This window comes from Rosa chinensis, chromosome 5 (assembly GCF_002994745.2).
Source record: "Rosa chinensis cultivar Old Blush chromosome 5, RchiOBHm-V2, whole genome shotgun sequence".
NCBI lineage: Eukaryota > Viridiplantae > Streptophyta > Magnoliopsida > Rosales > Rosaceae > Rosa > Rosa chinensis.
Window position 1 is genome coordinate 17,402,032 of NC_037092.1, and position 14,941 is coordinate 17,416,972.

At 34.4% G+C, this 14,941-nt stretch overlaps 1 protein-coding gene across 2 annotated transcripts; it reads right to left on the reverse strand.

The window, feature by feature from the left end:
* Positions 1 to 1,757: 1,757 nt before the first annotated feature.
* LOC112201513 (myb family transcription factor IPN2) lies at positions 1,758 to 4,008 on the reverse strand. Of its 2 annotated transcripts, none has more exons than XM_024342401.2 (6): positions 3,692 to 4,008; positions 3,517 to 3,593; positions 3,299 to 3,359; positions 3,120 to 3,186; positions 2,838 to 2,880; positions 1,758 to 2,700 (listed from the first exon to the last, which is right to left on the reverse strand). In XM_024342401.2, the coding sequence occupies exons 1-6, from the start codon at positions 3,867 to 3,869 to the stop codon at positions 2,032 to 2,034; spliced, it is 1,095 nt and encodes a 364-aa protein (XP_024198169.1). In that variant the 5' UTR covers positions 3,870 to 4,008; the 3' UTR covers positions 1,758 to 2,031. The 2 variants fall into 2 exon arrangements, with proteins under 2 accessions (XP_024198169.1, XP_024198168.1); XM_024342400.2 differs by having other exon boundaries at positions 1,758 to 2,718; positions 3,692 to 4,005.
* Between the last annotated feature and the right edge of the window lie 10,933 nt (positions 4,009 to 14,941).

The following is a 14,941-nucleotide window of genomic DNA, read 5'->3' on the forward strand; positions in this document are numbered from 1 at the left end:
CGGCTTCTCTTGTAGGAAATTCTATTCCCTCATCGGGAAAAAGAGTTAGCTTATGCTTGGTAATCGCACTTTCTAGCTAGATCGTTATGCCAAATGACTATAATTTTTTTTTTTTTTTAATGTTCTTTCTTTACTACATGTTCTCTGTATGTATGTCTTCATAAGACATGCATGATCTTTTTCTTTATTGGGGATTACAAATTTATAAATAGATGAGTATGTGTTCTTTTGATCATCCCAATGGTTTTGTCTTCAATAACTAACTTGGACCAACAAACTTTAAGAATCCCGGTAGTTTCAGATGTTTCTTTCAAGATTTAGATAAATTAATGAAAAGAGACAACAACCATAAACTTATTGAGACACATATATGATATATGCTTGTCACATATTAACACAAAAACATTACAAGATCGCAAGGGGATTAACACATCGCACGCTAGTTGTACTTCGTTTGTACTTTCAGTTAATTCATATGGTATTGAAATTCTTATCGAAAGGTACTTTGAAAAAGATTAAACTTTATTATACAATCAACTGAAATGATGTAAGCTTATTTCGCTAACCAGATCAGTGACCAGCAGTCAAAATGTGTTAGTACTAACATAGTTGATGAGTTCCAATTCACATGTAACATGATGCATGTTTTAAGTAATGCTTATGATTTTTCTAAAATGGAGCTCAACCTCCAAAAGTGGCATTATATTGGATTTCGAATTTTCAGATCCTTGGACAATTAGCAAATGAGCATAAAGTTACAATATGAAGCGCTTTCATAACCACATGCTGAGCCAAATTTGTTCTTGCAAATCAAAATTATATGCTCTTAGTTCAGTGAATTGCATGTCAGTATTTTTGGGCAGTGAATCAAATGAGGAGTTGCTACTATAAATTAACATTAGAATATGTAATTTAATTTCCTCATATATCTCAATGATTTTGTTGGAAAGTTTTACAATAGAGGTTGATATGTATGTAATTATTTTTGGTCAGGATTGTACTCGAGCATGTTCACCTGATCAGTAACTAACTAAGAAAATTATACTCAAACACCATTGAATTTACATCCAATGGTGGAAAAAGTTATTTTTTAGTTTAGTTATTTTATTTTCAACCATTAGATTTACATTCAAGAGTGATTGAACATACTTTTTTTGATCAGTTACTGACCAAGTATATATACACCACTAAGATTGTACTATATATATACGTTTTTTAGCCGGACAAACAATTTACTACAGCATTAAAAATTTATTGGGTACTATATATGTACTAGAAATGAGTTAGCCAGTGCTACACAGTAGACCTAATATATACTATTGTATGAAGTTGATACACAAAAGTATGAGTTAATATATAGTCAACAAGACGTTTGCGAGGAATCAGTGACACTTGCCTGACTATAGTAATGCAGTTAAAATATTATTTATTAAATAGGAAATTCGAAGTCTGTAAAGAAATATTGTTAACTTTTTCAAAAAAAAAAAAATAATAATAATATTGTTAACATCTGCCCTGACTAATACTAATATCTATAGGCCATAGCAGACGTGAAATTTCTATGCCATAATTTTCAGTATTAAAAACAGGACATTCATTATGTATTTGCAAGGTAGAAACAATATTAGATCATCAATTATAATAAGGGATAATCAAATTTTGTTCCCTCATTTTCGCTTTCTCATCAGTCGATCATACATCAATAATCTATAACTACTAGAATAATACTGAGACAAAACTGCATGAAAAGTTGCACCTTGTTAATGACGAGCCATATCAATTTTATTCATGTCAAGATCAATTTTCCATGAAATGCATGGGAATGTGGGAGTTTAAGTATCAAGAAGTTACAATTAAGGATCACACTAAGTTACAGATGTACCAATAAAAATTAACAATGTAACTTAATAAGTTTGCCATCAGTGGCATTTTATCATACTTAAAAGTAGAAACCCTAATGTGATGACCAGCTAACCTTCATGACCAAAACCCTAGATCGTTTTCATCACACTTCAACGCTTAATCAAGAGCTCACCCGAATGGCGAATTTCTTCCTTGTCTCACACCAGCGTTGATCATGGGGTTCATCCTTTCTGATCCCATTGGTGCTCTTCGTGGTGAAGGCCTCTCGAGCTTATTTCCCGCTTCAAACTTCTTCTCGTCCCCTTGAATCATCGGCTTCGATTCATAAATATCTGAAATCGACTCGATCTGATCGGTGCCTCTTTCAATGGATGGTGGTGCAATCTGAATCTGATGATCATCCTGAGGTCCAAGACATGATGCGGCAGTTCCCAAGTCTTGAAGTCTTAAATCATCAGACCAAATCAACGGGCTCTTGCCACTACTGTTACCACTGTTATACGGACTTGGCCTCTTCTTTGATCCCATGCAATTAATGTTATCATTGTTTGGCATAAAACTGTGATGATCAAGAGGTGGCCTGTCCAAGCTGTTCTGTTGAAGTTGATCAAGGTGATCGCCAGATCCATATATGTTCAGGTCTTGAAATGATTGAAAGTTGAGAGGAGAATTGAAATCCTTTAGGTTTCCCATGTCAGCATGATTAACACCTTGGTTATTTCCAATATTACCCTTGTAGCTTCCAGCTGCAGCTGCCATGTTGTTTTCACCAGCAAGGGTTTGGCAGGCTTTCTCTAGTATGCTTTGCATGTACTTTCCTTGAGCTTCGATTCTCAACTGAAGATGTTTTTGGACCTGTTAATTATATGTATGATATAATTATATTAACTCAAATTAAGAAACAGGCCGTCCATCATCCATGAAATACGAGAATAATTATTATTTTGCAAAGGAGTACGTGTAAATAATATTACCTCCAATTGTTCATGCAGTCTTCTCTGCACCTCCATTTGCATCCTAATAACATCAACGATGTGGTAATTATTACTGTTTTTCGCATACATTTCACAACAAAATCCAAACCCCCCAGCAGCCCCAAACAAATCATGAAACCATATACTTAGGCAATTGTTTTTTCAATAGAAAGAGAAAGAAAAGAAGAAGGAGGACGAGGAATACAAATAGCTTCTGAACTTCATAATAAACATTTCAATAAAAGGTACAAGGTATTGAGAAAAGAAAAAAAGAATACATACTCGTTCATACTGCGGCCTATTATCCCAGATGAAGATGCACTATTTCTTTGGAGATCAAGTGAAGATGCTGCCATGAAAAATACAAAATAAATATAAAAGAAGCATAATTAAAAAACACTCTGGAAACTGAGCGCTTATAAAAACCCTAGAAATTAAGAAGAGTCACGTCTCACACATACCATGATCTTTAATCGAGTGATCATTGAATTCCTTGTGAGGTTGCTTTCCTAGCCTAAATTTCTGTTCAGGTAGGTAAATATGATGAGAAGAAGGAAAAGGAGAAAAAGAAATATCGTCAAGCTAGCCGACCCAAAAATTGGAATGTTTGTAAAAGTGAACTGCTATATCAGAAAAGAAAAAGAAGTTTGAAAAAATGTTGCAGAGAGCAAAAATTAACCTGGAGGTGGCTCTTGAGGTGGTAAAGTGTGAGACCCTTCACACCCATAACCCTCATGATAGTCTTAGGTGTAGCCTCTGAAAAATTCATAAAACAGTTTATTTTAATGAAGATCATATATATGCATGAAAATTTGATAAAGGAAATGAATGAAGGTTGATGATCTAGAACGTACTGTCTGGTCCTCCGAGTTGAGTCACAGCATCCACGAATCGTTCATGAAGCTCGACAGTCCACCGGAGACGAGGCTTAGGGTCAGTGGTGAGGACAAGGCCAGAGTCCCCTTGGACGCACATGGGTCTGTGGCTCTCATGAGAATTCATACTTGATGGCTTCTTGTGCTGTTGGAACATATTATTCTCTTTCTCTCTCTTGTTTGCTTTCTCTCTCTAGGAGAGCTCTGGGAATACCGAGAGATTCAGCAGAACAAATGCGATGCAAATAGGGAAGAATAGGGTGCGTTTTTGAAGGAGAGGAGGTGGGCTTTAATTGATTTCTCAAGGAGAAAGTATGGGAGACAAGCTAACCCTGTATTAAAGAACAAATTAAATGTTTTAATGGAAAGAAAATTAAAGCACACCTATTCTACAATGTGGTGCTGTCCTTCCTTTGCCAAAAGATACTCTAGCTTTCTCTCTCTCTCTCTCTACCCTCTACACTAATTCTAAGAAAAAATATACTTATGTCAGAATTACAAAGAATGCAGATACAGGATCAGATGTATTACAATGCTAATTAAGAGTATGAACTAACTAATTTGAGTAATTGTTTTGAGACTTGAGGGTAGTGCATGTATCTTTTGTTATCTCTCCAAAAGAGGAGTGTATCTTTGTGGGTGTTATATATTCTGTTAGCATGTGAAGCTTTTTTTCGCTTGCATTAAGATATGAGTGAGACCCCTCATGGCAATGATGATGGGCAACATATATATTTGTACTTTTTTTTTCTTTTTTCTTGAACCAGGTTTATACATACAACTACATGCTGCCCTAGCCTCTCTCATTGATCATACTTACTTTGAAACAATAACCTAATCAAGCATGGTGTTTATTAGAACACAAAGACATGTCCTTTATGTCATTACCAACAAAAAGGTTTCAATGATATACTTGACAGGAAAATTTTACGATCATGAAGGGATTCTCTGTGCATCAATCTAGATATATGGGACTGATCATTGCGGTTTTTTCATGTTTGTCATATAGGATTTATTTCTCATCAAACCCAGATCTTTTCTAGTTTTTTATTTGCCTTCTTTCCTGCTTCTGGATTTTGATACAATGAGTGTTTAGGAGTACTTTGTTTTTCACTAAACATAGATCAGTTGTTTCTACATTCTGTCGTTATTTGAATGGTCAAGGTAGTATCACGCTTTTGTTTACATATGATTACTAGAAAAGCTTGATTAATTATGTGCAACATAATCTAAATGGCATTAGAGATATGACCTCTACTAACATATCATATTCTAGAGTTTAATTTATTTGTCATACTGTGATTGTTTATTATCGCTTTATCTTGGTTTGCATATATATATAACATTAAAGAACTTCAAACTTCTATTTTGCAGAAGAATAATACTCTTTATTGTGCGTTTTTTTTTTCTTTCAGTTTTTTTTTTTTTAATTAAAATAGAGGATTAGGCGATATTAGCCCCTCGTTAGCGGTCATTGCGCAAGGCACCTACCCTCCCTATAATAGAGAGGGGACCACTACACCCGGGAACCCACCCCCCGTCCCTCTATTTTATTTTATTAGAATATTAAAAAAAAACAAAATACAAGACGGAAGAGGGGGACATAAACCAAAACCTCTCCCAATATCAAGAAACAATACAACTAGACTGAAATTCGAACAGTAAAGATAACAAACCGTCCTATCTGTAAAGAAGGTAAAAACTTGAGTACTAATAAGGACCCCCAAAAGAACAACCCAAGAGCAGCAACCAACATCTACTATGCAAACCGGAAATTAGGAAGGCCTGAATTTGAAACCACCTCCTAACTCGTAGATGAGAAATACTAATAGGTTAATTATAAATGTGTTCCATAGACATGAATTCTCTATTCTCTATACGTCTTTAGAGCAATTCCAACAACTTCCCCATATTTTGATTTTTCTCTATTTGCTCCAACGGATTCCCTATAACTATCCCCATTTTAGGGATAGTGAGGAAAGAGAAAACGAAATTACCTAAATTTACAGCAATGTCTAAAATTTAAGGAAGATTATGGAGATTTTAGAAATTACTGTAAAATAGAGAAATTGTTGGAGTTGATGAAAAATTACTTAAAAACTTTAACTTTTGCTTCCCTATAATACAAAAAATATAGAGAAGTTGTTGGAATTACTCTGAACCTTTAATTCTAGGTGCTTAGTTTTAGCTTGAATTCTAAGCAAAAAAGTGATGCTCTTTTTCAATCTTATTTGACAACACTAATTTTCTTTTGTATTTGTTTAGTTGTTCTTGTACGATCAAAATGTTGTCGTTTTTGGGGTTTAGTGTCTAACTGTGTGGGGTTTAGTATATCGAACCAAAAGTAAATGAGACCCTCAAACAATGGCACCCAAAGTCATAACCCCACATTGAGGGAGGCTAGGACTGGAGATGAAGTTCTTCACACTTCAAAATTGAGATCAAAGACTATCAGCGGAGTTGTTAGAGATTACATTTTTGGGAGAGTATCAAATATTATCAAGAAACAGGATTAAGAATCACAACGAAATTTCGATGTATTTTCTATCATGGAAGAGAAAGCACTAAAAAACAACATAATATGGAACCACAACAACTTTAGGGTCTGTGGTTGGTAATATATGAGGAGGTGAACATCACTGCATAAAGGGAATTGTAATGTGGAGCTTTTGATGACAGGAGTGTAGGGGACCTTAGCCAGTTAGCCTTACTTCTTCTCTAAAGCTTCGCTGGGCCTTAATCCCTTATCACTTTTGTGGAATTGAAGACTGCTGCCATGCATTTGTACTCCAATCCAAATCGAAACAAACAAAAACTACTCAAGTAGTAAGGTCAAACCCCATAGACTGCCACAAGCTATCCCCCACTCACTCTAGTAAAGAATGTAAGAGCACAATGATCGAGTATACTGGCTAGAATTCTTAGAAAACCATTGAAAATGAAAATGATTGTTTTTGTAGGTTTCTGCCAATCTAGTTTTGCTTCGGCTCATACATCCGCCTCCCTTTGTTGAATTTTTCTTTTGTTTCCTTTGAGAAAATCCTACATATATAGTAGCTTAAAATACGTACTGTAAAAGGAAAATATACATTCGGGTATATAGGTTTACATGCATAAACTAGTTCACAACCAGTACTACATTGGTCAAATTAAAACAAACAGAAATGAGTACGATCTAAGAGGTAGCACTCTACAATTTGCTATGAAAATGAGAATGAAAGATTTCATCAACCCCGGTATTTACTAAACCCGGAAAGCTTTTATTAATGAATAAGCCACAGATGTTATATAATCTGTTATCCAAAGTTATATAAATGAATATCCAGATTGTAGTTTGTATGTTTGTTGTATTTTGCTCACTGAAAAAAAAAATTATACAAACGTCAAAGGTACTTAGAGATGATGCAAATCTACATGTACAATACGTGATTTGAAAAATGCATAAATGATTTGGTATGTGTAATTTACCCAAAAATCCATCTGGGAATAGATGCTTCCTTCTTTGACAATTAAAGGGAGATTCTTCTCCCAAAGATCTGAAACTCCATAACTTACACAAAGCTCCATTTTTTTAAGATATAGAACATTTACGACCGTCCCAGCAAGCTTGTTACACACTTGGTCTTGCTCAGTACAAAAGATGTTGACCAGGTCCCACTCAGTTGTTCAAATCAAGCCAATGCATGGAAGCCACGTCGGAAATTAAACATTGCTGCATACATATGATTTGAAACCCTAGCTAGATTTGACACTCCCCCACCACCCTTTGTGTTTTGGAACCTCTCTATCCAAATGTGTGGAAAACAAAGCGTTTTATTTAGAATTAGAGAGATGCTTCTTTAGACCACACATTAGCACAATGGCTCTGTGCCTTTATAATATATTCAAGCAAAGTAGGGATTTAACTTTTAGTTCATGATAATTATAATGGGGTTTAATTCAAAGCCAGTGGAAAAGTTGGGTGGCTTAGTGTTAAGGGTAAGTTTGCTTGAATTTCAAGCATCTTTATGTGATCTAGAGGATTTATTCTCTAAAATGAATATATTCCTTATAGAAGGTGAATTTGTGGGACCCTACTTTATGAACAATTTGAATACTTTACAAAGCTTCCTTCTTTTCTGCATATCTGAGTTCCCAATGCATGTTGCATCTGTATTATTGCATCAATCTTCCATGGTTTTCAGTATTGTGGCAACTCGAACAATGAAGAACTACAAGTCATGATGATATAGAGGAATTTGATGATGATGATAGATGTGGCTAGGTTTTCTTTATATGTACGTACATATACGTGTGCCGAAAATTTTGCTAGCGGAAGTGGGGGAGAGGATGAGGTGATAGATAAGAAATGATATGATGTTTGATCTTAAAAGCATATCTAACATAGGGAATATATGACATTCCATTGTCATATTCACAACTTTTCCACAAGGATGTATATTATATACAGAAATCGGGTCGGTTCACATCGTGTGTAGATTAGTGTGACTTACATGTAATACTGTTTTATAATTAGAAATAATCTCTGTAGATAGGTGGCGAGTTCCTTACTTAGTCAAATGGTCATTACCGCCTAGTGGCAAGGTGAAGCTAAGTGTCATCGGATTTATCCTCCGGCAGCAACATAGTAAAAAAGCTGTGCTTTTGGTAATTATGCTACGTTGTAATCAAGTTATCTTCCGTTATGTCGCCGCTATGTCAAAGCAAATAAAGTAGCCAATAGAGCACTCTTTACTAATTGGTGACTAGTTTAATACATTTACTTGGTGGAGACTTTTAATATCATATCAGGGCATTCTATATATGCTTATTGTAATAAGGGGTTTAAGCTCATTGTCCCCTCCTCCTCCTTGTATTCAACAGTTTCATTAATCAAGACTTGCGGGCAGCCACACCAGCCCTTTATTAATATAATAATAATAATAATCTCTGTATATTTTCTCAATTTTAAAATTCAAATGATTTTTAAATGAAAAATATAAATTGTCATTGTGGAGTAATGTATAGTTTATGTTGTTGTTGTAGTTTTAAAAGTATTGGCCTCATACCCGTGCAATACACATGTTATTATTGAAAGGATGAGAACGTGAAAGTTTTCTTCTCACCCACTTCCTCAATTTTATATTTTTTGTGTTTTCATAGATTACCATAATAACCTTTTGAGATTATTTCCTTATGAATTTTTATTTTTATTGTAAATGCCATTTATGGCAAATCAAAATTTGGTGAAACTTTTGACACTAAATTTTGACTCCCCTTTATAGTAGTAGAGATTTACTAAGTGGTTTGATTCACTTAAATGTAAAGTGGATATGTATGGAGCATTAGAACTCCGTAGGAGTTTTCTTTATTAAGATAATTATGTTTGCAATTTAAACCATTGCAATTCACAATACACAACTTCGTCATTTAGTCACTTCTAAGATTTCATCAATTCAAAGTTCACAAATTATTCATTTAGTTGCAAAGCATGTATCGTGAAAATTATGCAATTAACTTTTATTATCTTCTTGTTTTTCTTGAGTAGCAGCAGCTCCCAAAAGTTTTTTTTTTCCTATTATACTATAACTAATAGATATTCACAAATAACCACCACAGGTGGTCGAGTTGGTAAGAGCCTCCAGGTGTGGAACCCTCACACCCGGGTTCGAATCCCGCCGACGCTTATTGGAGTTAAATCCCAATATATTCTTGGTGGCCAGGGGGGAGGAAGCGTTCTGACAAGATCCCCCGAGCACGGATTAGTCTCTGGGCCTAGGAAGCCTTTGAGGACACCGTGTGATTGACAAATCAAAAAAAAAAAAAAAAAAAAAAAAAGATATTCACAAATCACAAATCACAAGACTAAACTCAAAACTTACTTACAAAGAGAAAAAATTATATCACTACTAGACCAGATAGTCATGAGTAGCTCTCTAAATCTGTCAAAGAAAAGAAAAAGTGTTTGTTTTGCATCTAGATCAATTGAATTCCAAGGCATGATGATATTGTTAGACATTTTAAAATCATAGGAGAAACCACATAAATTGTCAAATAAATTGTCTTCATTTTGTTTTTATTTTTGAATTTTCTAGTCTTCTGACTTTTACTTGTCTCATTGTTGTCCATTCCAATTTATTCATGTCAATCTTAGGGGGTAGAAATGTTGGCCAAATCACCATCATCTTTCCTCTCCATTCTTAGCTAACAGACGAAGGGTAGCAAGCCATAGACCTTTTTCTAAACCATATCCAAAAGAAGTTGTAGGTGGGAAGCCTGTATCAATCCCAAACCCAGCTCGTAGCCCAAGTAACTAGTTTTCTGTTGCGTAAGACGACTGGTTACATTGGACGGTTGATTCACAACCCAAAAATTTGATCACAAAAACCAACACTAGAAAACATCAGCGATTTGCCTAAACAGTCTACTTAAATAGAGGTCATGTGTAAGGCACACCAAAACTTAGATGTATCTGGTGCATGTCATTTCGGCTATCCACATGACTGAACTAAATATAAGTAGGGAAAGAGTTATTTTGGACAAATTTCATTTTATTTCTTTAACCTATAATAACTATAAGCGTGGCGGGTATTTGCGTGAAAACCCTAGAACGCACTGAAACAACAGAACCTCACTTTTTTCTTTACTCCCCTCGTCCGGCTGATCCTCAGTGCTGACTCTGGTCTCTGGCCGCGCCGGCGCTTGATGGATGTGGCCGGATGGGACAGTTGTTTCATGAGTGTGTTGACTGTATTCATATCTCGGAAACTGGGGTTGGAGAGGGATTTAATGGTGTTGGGTCCCTGCCGGATCGTAGGGATGTCTCACGGTGGTCAAAGTACATGGCGGACTCGATGGATAGAGGGATCGGATTGCTGGGTCGACAGATTGGTGAGAGAAAGCGGAGTGGAGGCTGATTTTCGTCTTATCAGAGTGTGGATGCATGGCGGTGGGCTGGGAGCAATTGTACATTTTCAGATCGGTGGATCGTGCTGGCCGGATTGTCAGATTGGACTTTCTATCTGGTTTCTGGCCACACGGGCTTGGGGTTGGGATGGGATTTGGGATCTTTCACTGGTGTCCCGTCAGCGACAGGGTGGTGAAGGTCCGACGTCGGGACTCGTGCGACGACAAGGCGTGGTGCAGCTGCTAACATGGGCTGAGAGGGTTGGGTGTGGCGGCCAGCAGCGTGGATGTCCCTTGCTGGGACGAAAGGGGGTTGGGTCGGGTTATGTGTGTTGGACCCTTGTTGGTGGGTAGTTATTACTAGTTTTTAGGGCTTGGTTTTGTTTTTGTTTTTCGGTAATAAATTTTAGTTGTTGGGTCAGTACACTGCAACTTTTGGCATAGACAATTTTCTCTTCGGCGGTCTAGAGGGTCGTTCCTGTTCTGGAGTTGGGTCAGCAGTGGTGGCGAAAATGTCTGGCTGTGGCATACTAGCATAGACAATCATCCTTGGCCTTCTAGTGGGTCGTTCGTTTCTAGTTTCGGGTCGGAGGTGATGGCAATTTGGAGCATTTATGGATTGCCAGTGTTGACATTAAGGTGGCAATGGAGTTGGGTTTAGTTTAGTCTCAGGTCTGATGGTCCAGCATTTCAATTTGGTCGGATTCAAAGTCACAACGAGTGTAGACTTGGTCAATCAAAGGCAGGTCAGGACGACTCTGGGTGGTGAGTTTGTGTTGACAAAGTTGTGAGTCAGGCATTCACTGCTCCTGCACATGTTGTCTATGTCTTTTAGTTGTTGTGCAAGTTTTAAGTCTGTAGCTGAGTTGAGATTTTTTTGACTCCGTCAGTCGGTCATTATGGAGTTCTAGTGTGAAGTCCAGTGGCCAATTATGTGTTAGAGATGTTGCCCAAACTCATTGTAACCAGTTCATTATTAATGAAGTTTTTTCTTGATCAAAAAAAAAAAAAAACCTATAATCACTTGTGCTTTTGCATTTTTAATTTCATCATGGGTGCTCCCTATACTTACCAATTTCAATTGATTTTGTCCAAATCCTTAGTTTTTTTTTGCCAATTATTGTGTAATATATTTTGAAATTCTCATCATTACAATATAATTTATACAAGTGAGCCCATTAGAGCCACGTTTTTAATTTATAAAATAATTGACCAAAAAAACCAACAATTGGATAGATTGATTAAATTGGAGAGCATAAGGGCATCACGTGCAGCGGCACAACTGGTTAAAATGTAAATGTTAGGGAGAAAAAAAAATGAATTAGCACTCTTTTAATGAAATTACATCATTGGGGAAAAAAATAAAAGGCAGTTTCATTTGGATCTCTAAATTTAATATTTGCATCTCTTATTTATTAAAATTTCAATTCACTTTTTTGAATACTTAAAAAACTAAGTACACATCCTTAATTTTACTAAAACACCCTTGAACAATGAACAATTTGTTGTTCTTTTTGTCTTCTCTCCTCTTTTTTTTTTAATTTTTTAATTTTTTTTTTATTTCTATCAATTCAACCACGAAGAATTCTGATTAGAGTAATAGCTCTTCATTTTCTTGGTCAATTGCAAAGGAGGTACCATAGTTAAGAGAACTGAGTAATCTATTCTATTGCGTACAAGTTGATCAATCCACATTAGCTATGAGGGAACAATTTAGTAAGTTTGTAGAAGTTATGGAGCTAGATGTCATTGCTTGGCTCCATAAGGACCATATTTGGAGCATTCTTTAGTACCGTACACCTTATATTCATATCCAGTTTTACTTATTTGCATGCAGATTGGTACTGGAATTTTGCGTATTTATAGCAGCAGAATACTCATGGGATTCATACTGGTAGGAATTTTCTTAGGTACTCGGGTGTTTGCCATACACCTATTTTGTTAAATATTTTAGACCATTACATTAGTAATATATCCAATGGTCCAAAATATTTAAAGTTTGGTAACATGTTTAGCCCTTAACCAATTGATTACCAATTGACAATTACGTTTTTTCCTTTTCAAAAAAAAAATTAAAAATAAACCTTCTAACTTAGGCTCACCAAATTACAATTAGTTAAATAGTTTTATTACTAATTGATTTTATCATTAGCCAATTAATGTTTGATTAATACTAGATTATCAATTGACAATTACATTTTTTTCCTTATTAAAAATAAAAATCTTCTAACCTAGGCTCACGACATTAGTATTAGTTAAATAGTCTTTATTACTAATTAATTATATCATAAGTAGTTTTCTTAACCAAATATAATTCTTTTTACATTCATTTTGCGACAACCACAACCATTAATGTAAAAATAGGTAATCTTTATTATAGGTGTAGTAACTACCTCACGTACAACTTGTTATTGCTGCTTTTTGAACTAAATTACAAATGTTACCACAATGTGTTATCATATAGGTAAACCACTATATTTTGACTAAAACTACGTATGTCCTCATTGGTGTAATGAAGTTCTCCATTGCGTAATTAAAATAATATATTGTGTAATTTCCGTCGTTGAAGTTATAATTACTTTCAGTCCACGTAATTTACCACAAACTACGACAATTGATATAAAAATGATATTTTTTGTTCTAATTGTAGTAATTACTCCACCTACAACCTATGTACTAGTTTATGGACAATTTAACAAGTGTGACAACAAATTTATTGTCAGAGTGGTAAATCTTCATGTTTTTATCATTAATGAAATTATTACTTCAATGACCATGCATTTGACCATAATCCATGTCAATTGATGTAAAAGAGGTAATTTTTGTTCTATTTGTAGTAATTACTCCACCTAAATTAATGTACTAGTTTATGGATAATTTAACAAGTGTGATAACAAATTTGTTGTCACAATGGTAAATCTTTATGTTTTTATCATTAATGAAATGATTACTATAATGACTACACATTTTTACCACGACCCTCAACAATTGATGTAAAAGTGCTCACTTTTGTTCTATTTGTAGTAATTACTTCAAAAACTGCATCATTTTACAAGGTAATCAACCATTTTACAATTCTGACAACAATTGTGTTGTGAACATGGTAAATTTAATATTAGACCAAAAGATATGTAAGTACTTTATATTGTAAAAAGGTACTCCATTTGATAATTAATGTTCTCCATTTGATAAAAGTTGTTCAATTATGATATTTACATCTTTGACCACTCAATTACAATAACCACAATAACTGTGGTCATAAGTAGTAATTTTAGTTCTACTAGGTGTAATTTATTATTTTGAAAATGGGTCAGGATCAATGGACACATTATTTGACACACTTTTTGACACTTCATTTGAGCCCTCAGATATAAAGACATTTAATGGTCATGATTAATTATGGCAAATGACTTGGCATAAAATTTATTCTTAACAAAAAATAAAATAAAATAATGTAAAACTTTTGTAAAAACAAAAATAAAATAAAAGGTTTAACAAAAAATGATTAAGAACTGATAATACAGTCAAAAAGAACAAAGAAAAAAAGAAGCAAGAACAACACAACACGATCTTAGATTCTTGTTAAGTGAAAGATTGATAGACCAATTGTTCAGTACATCAAAAGAAAATAAAGAATATAACCCAGAAACATTCATGGAGGAATCATTGAACATAAAGCCAAGAAAACCACAATAAGTAGAGAGGGAGAAAGAAGATGATTGATCACTACAATTTTGATTCTTAGTTATAGGTTAGAGAACAATTAGAAAACCATATCCATCAAAATTATGGTTGTAGGTTTCTCTTTATTGCATGATTCAGGTTTTGAAATTGGGGTTAATTATTTTTAGACTTTGTGAATTGTAAATAGTTAGAGAACACATACACACAGATATAAATATACATCTAGGAGAAGATCAACAAACCAATTTTGAAATAGAACGATTAAAATTTCTTGTACCAAAATATGGATTGTCAAAAGAATTCTTATAAAAAAGAAAAAATTGTGAAGAACTTGTGTTTGCAATATTTAGGAAATTCCCATTTGTTTCATCTTTATTACTTTGCCAAAGAATGAATGGAAGAATGGAAAATGGCATTCTTATTCATAAAATGAGTTCTTGCTCTTTTGATCTTTTTTTTTTTTTTAACGTGTTTTTTTGTTTTCTAATATCTTGTTAGACTTATTATTTTATTTTAGAAAAGAATTTTTAACAAATTTTATGTTTTTGTTGGGAGGAAATTTAATACCATGTCATTTTCCATAACTAATCTTGACCATTGAATGTGTTAATATCTCAGGGTTAACATAACGTGTAAAAAATTGTGTCAAATAGTGTGTCC